Here is a 15,264-nt window from a genome sequence, read left to right on the forward strand (position 1 = left end):
ATTATTTCAAATCATTACCACATGCAGTTTTATATCATGCCGGATCGTCACATACAGTTTTACATCATGCCGGATCATCAACAATTAGCAATAAGCATCAATCCATCAAGTTTAAACTACAAAAAGGTTAAACTCTACGCATATACAACTATTATAAACATAGGAGTATAGCACTCACACCATTACTCACAAAAAGAACGAATAATTTAATTCAATTCACATCACTCATAGTTCCTAAATGAACAACATAAGTGATTTCACAAAACAAACACAACAAAATTGTTAGACAAACACGACTGACACACAATACTCACTTGGTCTGACTGCACAGACCTGCTCTGATCGACACATAACCCACACAGTCCGAAGACGACCTGCTCTGATACCAATTGTAACACCCAAACCCATTATTTATATATTTCTACCTTTAGTAAAATCTTTCTCAAAATACGCAACGGAAAATCACATTTAATTTATTGAATATTGGTTCGAGTATTACACTCCTCTATCAAAATAATACTAATGTAATTAATTAGTAAAAACAGTGTTTATACAAAATAATCATTTCTCAAAATGTATAGTTTTACAAATAAATATCGAAAATCATAAAGACCCTATAGTCTAAATACAACCCTTTCCCGTGTCACAATCAGAGCGGAGCTTCACCGACGACTCGACATCGAATACCACAAAATCCTGTAAAATCTGGACCCCCAACGGTCCAGCACATAACACATAAAAGAGAGTTAGATAACATACTCAAAATATAAGTGTAAGTAAATGGTACTTAAACACTTCTTCATAAAAACATGCATAATCATACATTATACATATACATCACCATCATTCATGCATATTCATATATCATGCATATACTTCATTTATTACATAATCAATCATTCACAAAATACACCAAACATATAGTTTCACGTCGTCTCGGACAATACCAAAACATCAACAAATATCTCATAACTCAATTACAAATAGGGATATACATAAAGTTCCTAATGTAATCTAACACCACAAATACATTGTTCAGATTATGGTCATGACGGACCCTGCGTTGTTCATTTTATAGTCATGACGGACTCTGCGTTGTTCATTTTATAGTCATGACGGACTCTGCGCTGTTCATTTTATAGTCATGACGGACTCTGCTCCTCACATACGGATTAACAATCAACATTTACCAAGTATGTGTCAAACATCATTTATTATAAAATGCACACATAATCCCTAATGCAATCTAATGCTTCACATTCATGCTATGTCCTCTAGACACCTCTAATGCATGTGGTACCATCTTCTTTATCAGGGTATTTCACCTCCGATATCCTTCTTTATCAAACAATATAGTTCGATATCCTTCTTTATTGGACAAGCCAATATCCCTAAATATTCATGATGCATGCACTCAAAACTCATGAATATATTCATCAACAATTTTTTTGGCATATAGCCCGTCAACAATAACGTGGAACACTATCCAACGTCCGTCTTTATTAAGATAATCAATACCTTAATATCCGTCTTTATTAGAATAACATAATTCTAATATCCTTCTTTATTAAGTTGATTAACACCTTAATATTCTTCATTTATACTTCATACATGATTAACAATCAATATATGCATCAACAATCATCAACAATCATCAACAATCATGTAAGAATAAGATACTGGTTCGAAACTACATGCAAAGGAAGATCGCAGATGAAAAACTGGTGCAAACTGCAGCATTTACGCCTGGGGCGGAAATATTTACGCCTGGGGCGGAACTTTACGTTTGGGGCGGAAGAATTTACGTTTTAGGCGGAAAAAATACTGAAAGGCTGGCTGCTCACTGATCTGCCGTTTCAGGCGGAAATTATGGACAGCCTCTCATTGCAACGATCATAACTTGGGCTACGAAAGTCCAATGGAGACGCACATATACTCGTTGGAAAGCTAACAAACAGGGCTACAACTTTTATGTTGGCCACTAAAACCAGTTCGCAACGAAAAGAGGTCAAAATTGCACGTAAAGGTTCAGACCTCATAGATAACAATTTTCTACATTTCTCATTTCAAACTCTAAACTCTCAAGACTCTCACATAAGCCATTTTTCATGTTATAAACCCCAAATAAGTTCATATTCAAGTGCAACAAGCATATCTAAACACAAAAGGACAGTTCATTTCTCAGATCTACGTCATAAACATCGAAAAAGTAAAGATTGACACTTTTTCATCAAAACTCTCAAGAACACAAAGTTCTTGAGTTTAATCCATTAGAACACTCGTTTTTAACCATTATTTTCGTTCATTAATCATGTTAAAAGCATGTTAAACATATCAAGAACCTTAGGAACGATTTCCATCAAGAAAATCCGTTCTAAGCTAAAACGAAAATGGGGTGGAGGAAGTTCGGGTGAGGAGAAATCGACATTCTCCCCTTCCTCGGATCACCCACGAATATGAAATCTACTCTCTTACCTGGATTCGAAGAAAACACGACGAAGATCTCGAATCCCTAGCTCTCCCCTTGCTCTAGCTCCCAAGCTCTCCTCTTCTCCTCTCAAGAACACAAAAGAAACATGAGAAATGAATTCTCTCTTCCCCTCATGGCCATATGGCGCCACACACACCTCACACAAGGCCCATTGGGCCTCAAGCCCAATTGGCTTGGCCCAATAACACATTAACTAACTCTACTCGCTTAATAACTAAAGTATTCGATAAATAACCCTAGTTATTAACTTAATTAAAATGTCACGTTAAATAAAATATTTTAACACATAAAAATAATAATAATACGAAAATTGGGTCGTTACATCATGCGATCCAAAAAACCCCAGTTGACAGTATCGTAAGCGCGTTCAAAATCAACTTTGAACAACAGACAATTATCTTTCCTACGTTTGGCGAGATCGATGACTTCATTAAGAACCAACACCCCATCTAAAATCTGACGTTGTGGTAGAACAGCCGATTGACAAGAGGAGATCAATTTTCCCAACACCTTTTTCAAACGATTCGCCAATATTTTTGAAAGAATTTTATGCAAGCTCCCGATCAAACAAATAGGGCGGTAATCAAAAAGATCCTGTGGATGATCCTTCTTCGGAATAAGTGTCAAAAAAGAAGCAGTCACAACCTTTGGTAAAGCAGCTTTCTCATGAAATTCAGCTAGAAAGTTCATCAAATCTTTTTTCACAATTGGCCAGCAGGCCTTGAAAAAATGAAGATTAAAACCATCTGGACCCGGGCTCTTGTTACCGTCACAACTCCACACTGTTTCTTTTACTTCTGCTTCATCGAAAGGAGCTAAAAGAAAAGCATTGTCATCGACTGATAAAGAATTAAAATCAACACCTTGAAGAAAAGGTCTAGAATTCCAGTCTTCCGAAAGATGCTTAACAAAGTGATTCTTCACTTCTTTTTTAATAGCTGCCACTCCTTCTAACCAGGCCTCTCCTTGCTTTAACATAACGATCTGATTACGGCGACGACGCCCCTTTATACTTGAATGGAAAAAACGTGAATTAGAATCTCCTTCTTGAATCCACTTCGTTCTAGATTTTGACGAAGAAGACTCTCTTTAGAATGAATTTGCTCCCAAAAATTCCTAACCAACTCCTTCGAGTTTAAATCAGTCGGGTCAACATCCCCATTTGCAATTAAGTCCTCTACCTTGTTCAATTCCCTCACTGTTTTGTCAATACACAGATCCTTAAAACCAAAAACATCTCGATTCCACTTCTTCAACGCTTCTTTCAATCTCTTCATCTTTTCTGATATAATGAAAGTCTTTGTGCCTCTTACATCGGATTGCGCCCAAATGTTTTTCACAAGATCAAGGAATTCTGGATGATCAACCCATCAATTAATGAATGTAAAGGGTTTAGGCCCCCAGTTAAGATTAGAACATTCTAACCAAATAGGGCAATGGTCAGAAATATCGCGGTCACCGATCCATTGATTAGATATACCTCCTTGGTGAATAAAACCTTCAGATAAAAGGAATCGATCCAATCTGCTCATTGCCGAACCATCAGAATTGAACCAAGTAAATTTCTTCCCTAGAACCGGGATATTGATCACTTCCATAGCCTCCATGAAAAGGGAAAATTCTGACCTCTCCGACAAACTCCTACTGCCACTATTACCTCTTCTTTCTCCACGTTAACTAAGTTAATTTCTTTCTTCGTTATAAATATTATTCCCATGTACCTATATTATATATAGATTCTCTTCCATAAATAAATAAACTATGTAGCTGCGTCAAAAAAAAATTATATGAAATTTTAGGTTTCATCCTTATTGGCTCCATTGTAAATAAAAAGAAATTCCTTGATCTATTGTCTGATAAAAAGTTCCTTGTTCTGTTTTTTTAAAAAAATCATGTGAATAGGTTACATTTTCTGCATATTTATAACTAAAGTGGCAAAGACAATAATTAGAGTTTAATTTGGATACAATATATATTATCCGTGTAAAACACTGTCAACAAATCGCAATTATTCACATATATGATTAAAAATAGTTTTGATTAAAGTCAAATACTTAAATTCCCCAATATAATTTTAATAATATAGTAAAATAAAAAATGGATATGGATACGGCAAATTTACATACTTACATGTAATATGACTAATAATATATTTTTTGAGTAAGACTAATACTCCCTCCGGTCCTTTTTATAAGGAACACTTAGGGCAAAAAATTTGGTCCTTTTTATAAGAAACTTTGACCAATTTTAAAATGTTTTAAATGTTCAATTTCACTTATGCCCTTATTTATTATGAGAGAGAATTTAAAAATAAGTAAGTTAGTTGAATAAAGAGTAATTAAATAAGGGTATACATGGAATAAATTTAAATTTATAAGTGTATTAAATGAAAATAACTATGTTAAATGTGTTTCATTGGTCTGTGTGATTTTTTCAAAGTGTTCCTTATAAAAAGGACCAGAGAGAGTAATAAAAAATGGATATGAATATGGTGTGTCATCCTTGGCACATCTTCTATTTCCTTTGATATCATTATGCTTTTATTTCACCAAAAGAAAATAATAATAATATTTGAGAAAGAGCAAAGTTGTATATATAGAAATGAAATGTGACAAATTCAATTGTTCAAGTTTATTTCATTTTTTACTCATTCAATCATGCAATTTAAGTCATTTCGAGGTTAGTTAATACTCTACATTCTTTTTTGTGTTAACACACTTTGGTTCTTAGGTGAAAGAAATCATGATAAGTTGGAGTTCCGAGTTCGAATTGTTCCTCTAAAAAATTGTATTCAGATTCTCTCGAACGATTTGTTCTTAGGCGGAACTCATTAACTACATAATCTTCAATTATTCAGATGTCTTACATGCAAACCAACATGTGAATCAGTTTTGAATACATAGGGTTGGTTTGAGGTGTTCAACAACACCTTGGCTTACCTCGTTTTCGGAGGTGGACGATGAAACACATTCTCCTTTGTGTCAAAACACAAACCTCAGCACTGAACGCATTAAGAATTTAAAATTTGCTCTGAGTATGCCTGCATATCACTAGAGACGATTTTCGTGCTTGTTGTTGTTGTGTTCTCACACATAATACTGTAATATAGAATGACTCAATTATTTGGTTATATTCTATGTTTGTTTGTGTATGCTAGTGGTAGTTATATATGTGATAGGTAATTGGGAAAGAGCTATTGTCGGGGGGGAACCAAAGTCATAGATTTTTTGTGGAAAAAAGAAATCTTGTTCGCGTATTAACGTTGGGTGTGACATCAAAATATGTTGATGTTTAATTTGGTCGCTTAGTTGGGCTATGTTAATGGAAGAATGCCAATTCCACAAATGCTTTATTCTACTAGTACATTCTTAGTAAAATGCATAAATGAATGATTAATCCTTAACTTTATAATAAAAAGGATAGATGCTGTTTAGATTTAGCTCTCTTTGTTTAGGTACATATTAGCGTCTACAGTCTACTAGTGGGAGGAGAAGGACTTGATATAGGTTGTGTGCAGTCACAAACCCATTCCCCGTAAATTCGTGATTGTATAAAGTCAAACTTTGATTAGATTTCATGTTTGGTAATTTAGATTAATAAATATCCATTGAAATTTGAATTATATGATCTTAATTGAACGGTTCAGATGTAGCTAATTGTATGCAGTCACACTGCACGCACAGTTCAAATCCCAAGACTCAGGTGCTATATTTAAATTCAACTGTTCTTCAAATTTGTTTGTTAAATTAGGTTCAGATTTCTTATAATAATAGTAAAGGTTCATAATCATATTTCTATACAATAAAAGTAAAGGTTCATATTTCTATACAACTTCAATCAATTATGCAATTAGCTATAATTCATTACAAATTTAACCCAAGAGGCCTCAAATAAAATTTATTGTACAAACATGCAAGGATTAATGTACCTGAGTAGAAACAGGTGCATGTCTCAATGCCTAATATAATGTGTGCATGAATATGATGATAAAATTGTTAATCCCTCCTCCCCTCTTTCTAATGAATACAGACTAGTAAAATGTACAAATTCCTACTTGCTAAATACATTTTATAAACATCTTTTGATTTAACAATTGTTGTGATATCAGAAACTGACTCCAAACATTGTAAAATACAAAATATATACATTGGTATAATCCTATCTTCCTGACATGAGATTCACAAGATTTTGATTTTCGTAAAAGGAGCCAACATCCCAATCGTCCGTAGATGAAGAAAGTGTCATAAGAGCAACTACAATGGATCTCATGCTCGGACGCAGTTGAGGATTTTCCTGCGTACACGCTTTGGCTAGTTGAGCCATCTGCAAGCCAGAACAGTGAGCATAGGTTTAACATTCTTGAAATCATTAACACAGAAGGTTATATTAACAAACGTTCTCACCTTGCGAACTGAATCTGCAGGGTAGTTATCTCCAAGCCTTGGATCCACTAGTTTGCGAAGATCTTCTGTAGGATCGGGCTGACTAAGAACTCCTTCAAACTGCATTGCATATTAAAAATGATAAGAAATTAATACCACAATTTAGGTGGATGAGGAAAGACTTCATAGTAAATTTGGTTGTGAAATCAAGACCGACCAGACCAACAAGTCCCTTTGAGTCTGCAGTAATAGATTCGCTCGACTTGACGATTGCTTCCTTTGCCGAAATAAGTTCATAGAGAACAACTCCAAAGGCATAAACATCTACTTTGGGAGAAACGTCTCCATATTGAGCATACCTTCAGATAAAACCATCTTAATCACTAAATAAATCCACATGCACAAAAAAGTGAACTTCTCACTTAACTGAATTCAATGCAGGCAAGTCTAAGACATACAATTTATTCAAAGGAAAATATTTTCTAGAACCTAAAATTTTATGCCCTAACAAATCAGGCAAAGAGATTTGATCAATCGCTAAACAATATGCACAAAATCAATTTTATGAATTTAGCTTCAATAAATTCTACTGACAAGAGGGCTTCTAGGTCATGTTAAACTGCTTGTTGGTGGCTTGACATGCATTCATCAATTTCAAAAAGGAAGGGCAGCTAAAAACATATTACTATAAAATTTTGAACATTGTATGGGTTCACTGTCCAGTAAAAGTTTTCAGAACAGCTACCGCATCTCTAAAAAAGTGTAGCAAACTTAGTTCTGTGTTGGATTGACTTATTTGAGCTTATCTACCAGAATAAAACAATTGTCAGAAGAATGTTGGGGAGAGCTTATGGAAACAACTTATGACACGTCATAAGCTGTTTTTAGCTTTTTTCCATATAAGCTCTCCAAGATAACTTATAGCTTATACATAAACACTAATATGATAAACTCTTGTTCCATAATTAAATGGTTTACTCAAATAGGCCTTAGTCAAAGGTATGGAATTTTCCTTTCTTCGGGAATAATATGCTAAGAACGTATTTTCTAATTGCAATAGCTGCATTCAATCTCATTAATAAAAGATGTCATATGAACTTGGGAACAAAAGTTAGAGTAAATGTTCAATAAATCATACTCTGGTGGCATGTATCCGAATGTACCAACAAGACGACCAGTGGGAAGCGATGAGCTTCCAACTTCCGTCAGTTTGGTCAATCCAAAATCAGCAACCTACAAATATGAACATTTTATAAGCTTTCATAGTAATGCAAATAATAAAAATAGAGATAGAATCTCAAAACTCATTCAACCTTTCCCCGGAAGTTTTTGTCTATCAATATATTTGCTGGCTTTATGTCACGATGAATATATACAGGCACTGTATGCTCATGGATATATTCAAGACCTCTGGCAGAATCCAAAGCAATTTGCACACGTGTAGCCCATGGCAATGGATCTCTACCTGGAAAAATCATCACTTTACTGTTACCGCAAGACAATTACAATACATCATAGGAAAATAAAAACTAAAGTATAAGCTGATCTAACCTGAACCACGCAAATGCTGACTCAAGTTTCCATTTTCAATGTATTCATAGACAAGGAAAAGAGAGCCCTCAATACTATATCCAATCAACCGCACCTGCATGGCCATTAAGAGTTTAAGACATTAGACAAAATAAGGTGTAAGAATTTATGTACTTCCTCCATTCATTTTCTTTTGATGCTTAAGATAGAGACACATAGATTAAGATATCATTAAGGGCATGTTTGGGAGTTGGGTATTGGAGAGTTTTGGACCGCTGTTTTCTGAAATGTGTTTTGGCCTCGAATTTTGTTCCAAAATGATTTTGCTCTATTGGTGTCCAGTATCAAATTACATTACTCGGATATTTTTCTCTTTCAAATGATACTTTTTTTAAAGCAAATGGGGTGCAGAGGAAACCCTCTCCAACACCCTAATAGATTAAAATGAAAATAAAAGAAAATACAAAATACTGGGGGGCATCAACCCTCTTTCAAATGATACCATTTGTTACAAGCTTAACGATCAATAAACTTTAGCTTGAGGGGGTTTGTTAAAATATATGGATAATATCTTATAATATCTCATTTTTAGGTCTCTAAGTAATTCGGGATGACTTAGATTAACAATGATTTCCATATTATTTTATATATCTTGATTGGTTTGTTTGTTGCTAAGAGATTGCACCTTTCAGTGAAATCAAACTCTTGCAAATGGAAGGTAGGGCTGATTGCGATAAATCCACAATGACTACCATGAACCCCACTGTAGTACGAGCTTTATATAACCAGGTCGCCTTTCTTTTACTCTAAAATCTTAAGATTTGTTGGCCCTATTCAAACCACCAAGTCTATGACAGAGCTAATGCTCCCATCAATGCAACAACTAAAGCCTTTTTCCATTAAGTAAAGTCAACTCTATAAATCAAACGACGTCATAATATTGTATTGTAAGTAATTTCTAATGACAAATCATTTAAATATAAATCCCGTTTATGGTTTGTTGGCCCTAGAACTTTTTTTGGTCTCTCTCTACTATAACAATTGAGAGTACCCTCAGTCTAATCTACCCACCCTCCCGGAGCTTTTACAAGTCTGCTCCATATGTGTTCAAATCACTTAAAGCAGGATTGTACCATAATTACCCCAGCTAGATCCAATCAATGGAATTATTAAAAGTTCTATGGGATTAAATTTTACCCGCACGGTGCAATTCAACAGTAGACAAAATTAATACTAATAAATGCTTCAAGCTTTAAAAGATTAGTACCAAGTTAAGATGATGAACACGTGTCAGGACTTTCAATTCAGCAAGAAATTCCTTTGTTGCTTGCATATCCATCTTCTTGATTGCAGCTTTCTGCATCAGAAAAATTATTGGCTTATATAATGAGAATATGAACAGCGACTCATCAGTGTAGAATTATGTAAAACGGCAATATGGTGGCATGTATGTGTGTTTAACAACCAAAATGCATTCTATTGTAATTTAAAGAACAGAAAACCATGGTAAATATTATGCAACAATCTCAATTTTCAAGAAATGTAAAATGAAAGGAAAATTATCAATCGAACTATTTCAATTTCAATATTGCCATCGATCATTTCCTGTTATCTAGTTTGGTTGTTGAAGAATCTTAATTTGTCACTGGGAAACTACTTTGAAGCAACTCTCAATCCTTACGCACAAATACTTTCCAGTTTGGTTTCCACAATAGCGTGTCACAACCAAAGAATGATGTTAACATATTGATATTTGGAAGGACAGTATCATTTTAGCAGATCCATTCATACATATCATAGAGTATATATCTTCATTTTCAATCCCAATATGGCAAGTAAAATTTACTGACCCCAACTGTGATGAATCATCAATCATCAAGGTTTTCAGTGTCTCCTTTTTTCCCATTCACTTTTCAGTTGTGTTGCATAATAATAGCTTATTAACTATATCTGATAGAATGTCACATCATATCCATACATTCATACTATAATCTTCTATTTCAACTTGTTTTCATTCAACTAACGATCCGCCAAATACTAAAACTGGATGAATAAATATTGAATCATTGATAAATTCCTAAACCAAGTATCAAAATGAAATTTTCCAAACAAATACTTCTAATAAATGTCATTACTGACCTCTCCCCTCAGTTCTGCGTAATAGACAGAGCCAAAACCTCCTTGACCAATTTTATTAGCCATGCTAAAGTTATCTGAGGCAGCTGCTAGTTCATCATATGAGAATTCAACTGATTTGTCGACTGTTATGCCAGTCATCACACCAGGAACACCAGGCCCGTTCGCGGAACGACGAGAATTTTCATCTGAAAAGCACCAAATCATGAGCTATAGTTTAATTTTTCAGAAGACGTAAAAGCTAGAGTTACTGAATGTTTAGTAGGGTTCCAACAAGAGTAAAAAACAATAGGAGTTGCAGTGATGAGATTATTTGCGGTTGATGATTGGAACAAGAAAATATAATATAAGAACGAATGTACACTGGAAAAAAATCTAGTAGCACAAATTGAGATGATATTGTGTGTGTTTAGGTGAGTGCACACACGTGATTCTGAACAAACTTGATTTTGACATTTTGTAAAATTGATTTGATTATTATAATGGAATTCAAAGTGAAGTGATTTATGTTTGGATAAAAGCAAGTTTAATATAAAATTTATTGTAAATTTTCCAATCTATCACAAAAACTACTTTTTATCACTTCTAGTAAAATCAATTTTGATTCAAAGCGAATGAACATCTAAATTTTTACTAAAATTGTGTTTAACATAACAGGAGGAAAAATCCATTTTGACATTCTCACTGTGAATCCAAACAGGCAAATAGATTACCATATAAGATTTGAACATGTGGGGAGAAAAACCAAGAGGCTTCCGTGAGAAAAGTGGTTGAAAGTGGTAAACAACAATCAAGAAAACCTTAAAGGAACCTTAAATAGATAATTATATTTTATAAACCATAATGGTTTCGTTCGATCTATATATTTGATCCCATCTGGTGGAGTTAAGCGTAGTTGTTGTTGCTATATAGGTGTGCAAGAGCAAGAGGATCACAATATTTGTTTCAAAGTTATTCTAACAACTATTCATGCCAACATAAATTAAGAGCAAGAATGTTCCAAGTGAAACTGGTCACACAGCAAAACAGTTAACTTTTTTCTGCTTGGATTTTGATTAGAATTGTGATAATGTAATCTAAATTGAAAAGGTGAATATGAGATTATTTCAGTTAGATCTAATATTTAACAGGACTATAGGAATAAAAAAAAAACTACTAACTCCAGTAAAGGTAGGAGAAGGATGGTTTTGGAAGGAATATAAGTAGAAATAACCATACCCTTCCCATCTTGAGAAAAGAGTGCAGTGGAGTCTCGCGATAAAAGTTCCTCCTTCTTCTTCTTTCGGAAGTATCCAAAATAGATACCAGCTGCCAATAACAGAACCACCACTATTCCAACAGCTATTCCAGCAATAGCCCCACCAGCAAGACCTGCTTATATAAATGCAAAATGAGTTCAAAGTACCATTCTCCTTCTACCTTAAGTATATGGTGACAACGCGCATTAAAGCCAATTTTTTCATAAGAGAGAAAGCCATACCTCCTGAACTGCACAAGAGAATAAAAAACACAGTCATTGACTTCGGTCGATTTACTAGTAATCAAAAAATTAACACAACCATACAAGCACAGATTGCATACAAAGTAGAGTAACAAAATTTACCTGGAACCCAGAAACACAAAGCTACCATTCTGATCTGGAAGAAAAAACAATTGAAAGAACAAAATAAGATGCTTATATTGAATTTGGTAATACATAAGAAAATGCTTAAAGACATGTCTTAAGATACACATGATGTTTGTCAGAAATCCAATCTTACAGCTTTTCCTAATAATTCTTGTCGACTACAACCAATTCTGGTTTAGTTCACAAAAAATAGACTAATGTTATGATCCATTTTTTATGCTTAGACTCGCTGATATTGTGATCAATTTGTACGAGCTTTAGAAACCTATTCTAATCAATGTGGACAACAGTGTAGGCCATAACCTTTAGCCCCGCGACTTGAGATGCTTAGGGTTACATTACTATAAATAGGAGGGCAGATCCCCTCTGCCATTGCAACATACAATCGCTAGCTCTACGGTTTGCACAAGCAAGAACCAATCGAATTTCGTGGGTGTGTGATAATGCAAATAAAGACTTGTCCTTGTTCATTTCAGGCAATTCCCAATAACTTTTATCATGTCTTCTACAAGTAACTATTGTCTAAATTCATTTAATAGATATGATACTGTTTAGATAAACAACTTATTTAAGCGCTTATCATATAAGTGCTTATGTATAAACTATGGGCCCATTTGAATTGACTTATTTTTTAGTTATGCAAAACAGCTTATGCAAATAAATAAGCTTTTATGCATTATTCATAAGTTTGTCAAGGTAGTTTATGAAAAAACAACTTATGAAGATACAATTTTGGTTAGTGGGAACTTATGAATTAACATAAAAGCTTATTTATTTACATAAGTTATTTTTCATAAACTCAAAAATAAGTTAATTCAAACGGAACCCTATTTCTACAACAAAAAAGATAAAATAAAGTCAATTTGTTTTCATATAAACTATAAGCTGCTTTCATAAGCTACCCTACGGAGCTTATAGAAACAAGTAGAAAACAAACACCTTATACACATGTCATAAGCTGATAAACATGTCATAAATTGTTTCTATAAGTTCGCCTAAACAATCTCAAAAAATGTTTATGCCAATAACTCAAATGAGTCAATTCAAACATCCACATGTTTAACCGAATTTCAATTTCAGTTACTATTTTTAGCAGCAACCAAATACTTCATTAAACTTACAAACCTTTTCCCGGGATAAAAACAAGACCACTCCCTTGGTTGAAATTCACACCAGGATTATACCTCTGCAGCAACGACGAATCAAGTTTAGTCGAATTCGCGACCGACCCCAAAGTCTCACCAGGTCTAAGAGGATAAGTAACAAACAATCCATAATTCGCAACATCACTATCACCACAAGAACAATTAACAGTAACATTCAACGTTCCAGTATCAGGAATATTATTAGGTCCGTAACTATTAAACTTCCGCAACCATTGAACATCAGTTAGGTTAGCGTAATTGGTTACAGCAACAGTTTCATATGTGTCAGCTTTTTGAACATCGTAGCTAAACGTGTGACCGAGAAAATCGTTGTTTATGCAATCACATGGAAATGGTAGGTTGATTCTTTGATCACCTATAAAGCTGTCTTTACTAGGTATTATGTCATGGTTGTAATCGACTATGTCTTCTGGTCTTGTAAGAATTGAGGATTTCATAATACCTGAAAAGTTTTCGTAAAAAAATTATTATTAAATAATAAATTTCCGAATCCAAGCGAAAAAAAGCTGAATCTCAGTAGATCGTGGTAACAAGTGCCGAGTATATAAAAGAGTTATTAGAATTAGAATTGTTGCTTACTTGAAATATATGTGAGGTTGGAGCCTTTGGCTGCGTAGAAAGAGGCTAAAGCAAGGGGACAACCTTTTGTACATTTGGATTCAGTTGTGGATGGGATTGAAGATAGTAAGGTGAAAAAGAAGGATAGAGAAATGAAGGAGATGATGAATCTGGGTTGGGGTTTTTCCATTGAAAATCTTTGGAGGATTATGATTGGGTTTGTGTTTGATATGTGAAAGTGGCTAAAGAGATGGGAAGTTTGAAAAGTTTTATTGAATTGATCTGGTTGAGTTGAGTTGACCTGGTTACTGGTATGAAAATTTATGGCCAAAATTTATTGCTCATGATGAATTATAAAGGAAAATAAATTTCAAAGTTAGCTTCAAACTCTTTATTGTTGTGATGAGTTTTTGCTAGTTCTATGTTTGAACAAGTCAGCATTTTTACATTAATAATAAGGGTCTTGCTAACCGGTGCCCCGGGGCACTGGTTAAGGAAACCAAAAAAAAAAATTGAAAATTGAAAATAACATTTTTTAAACTTTTGAGACATTGACTGCAAAAACTTCAATATGATATTACTATATTTGGTTCCTTAAACATTTTCCTAATAATAATGATATAAACGATGGCTTTAGTCCCTGTATTCTTTTTAGCGTATTTTAGTTCTTTAAATATTTTTTGTCACAATATTTGGTTATTGCTTTTAAGTCAACTCATATGCACTCTTTATATTTCTGAAAGAGTTTTGTATTCATGTTTATGTTTATATTGTTATAAGAATCTCTCGTATTGAAATTTTGAATTTTTTTCACAGTCATATTTATTAAATATATAGAAATCTATCTTGCAAAATTTTAATTGTTTTTAACATGGGATGAGTTAAATATCAATTTTTAAGTTTGTGATGCTTAATTCGTCAAAAAAAAAAAATTGGCATTTAAAAATCCATCTTTTGTTAAAAAATTTATCGAAATTCTCCTATTGAAGTTTAGAATTTTTAACAAAAGATGAGTTGACTTAAAAGCAGTGACTAAAAGTCGTTACGAAAAATAAGACAGATGAATTGGCTTAAAAGCAGATACTAAAAGTTATTACGAAAAATATTTGAGAACCAAAATTTGTTTTAAAAAAAATTATAAAGAGTAAAAACGAAATTTGAGATATTTATAAAAATAAAAAATTTATTTAACTCTTTATAAAATTTGCAATTTTTTAATATAAATTATAAAAGATGTCTTTATAGTCGTAAAAAGTCAATAATAAAAAATTGTAGATAAATAGTGGAATTATCATGAACTTTTAAAGTCAAATTTTCATGTTTTTATTTATGACCACTGACTAAATTTTCATAAACGATCATTTTAACATTCGT

At 33.4% G+C, this 15,264-nt stretch overlaps 1 protein-coding gene across 1 annotated transcript; it reads right to left on the reverse strand.

The window, feature by feature from the left end:
- Positions 1-6,293: 6,293 nt before the first annotated feature.
- LOC123908755 (lysM domain receptor-like kinase 3) lies at positions 6,294-14,255 on the reverse strand. The gene is made up of 13 exons (XM_045959475.1): positions 13,912-14,255; positions 13,292-13,774; positions 12,143-12,176; positions 12,020-12,027; positions 11,758-11,910; positions 10,543-10,727; positions 9,671-9,760; positions 8,425-8,518; positions 8,187-8,338; positions 8,012-8,106; positions 7,091-7,232; positions 6,895-6,993; positions 6,294-6,814 (listed from the first exon to the last, which is right to left on the reverse strand). Exons 1-13 carry the CDS (start codon positions 14,078-14,080, stop codon positions 6,650-6,652), a joined length of 1,869 nt encoding a protein of 622 aa, XP_045815431.1. The 5' UTR covers positions 14,081-14,255; the 3' UTR covers positions 6,294-6,649.
- Positions 14,256-15,264: the final 1,009 nt, after the last annotated feature.

The sequence above is a fragment of the Trifolium pratense genome, linkage group LG2 (assembly GCF_020283565.1).
Source record: "Trifolium pratense cultivar HEN17-A07 linkage group LG2, ARS_RC_1.1, whole genome shotgun sequence".
Classification (NCBI taxonomy): Eukaryota; Viridiplantae; Streptophyta; class Magnoliopsida; order Fabales; family Fabaceae; genus Trifolium; species Trifolium pratense.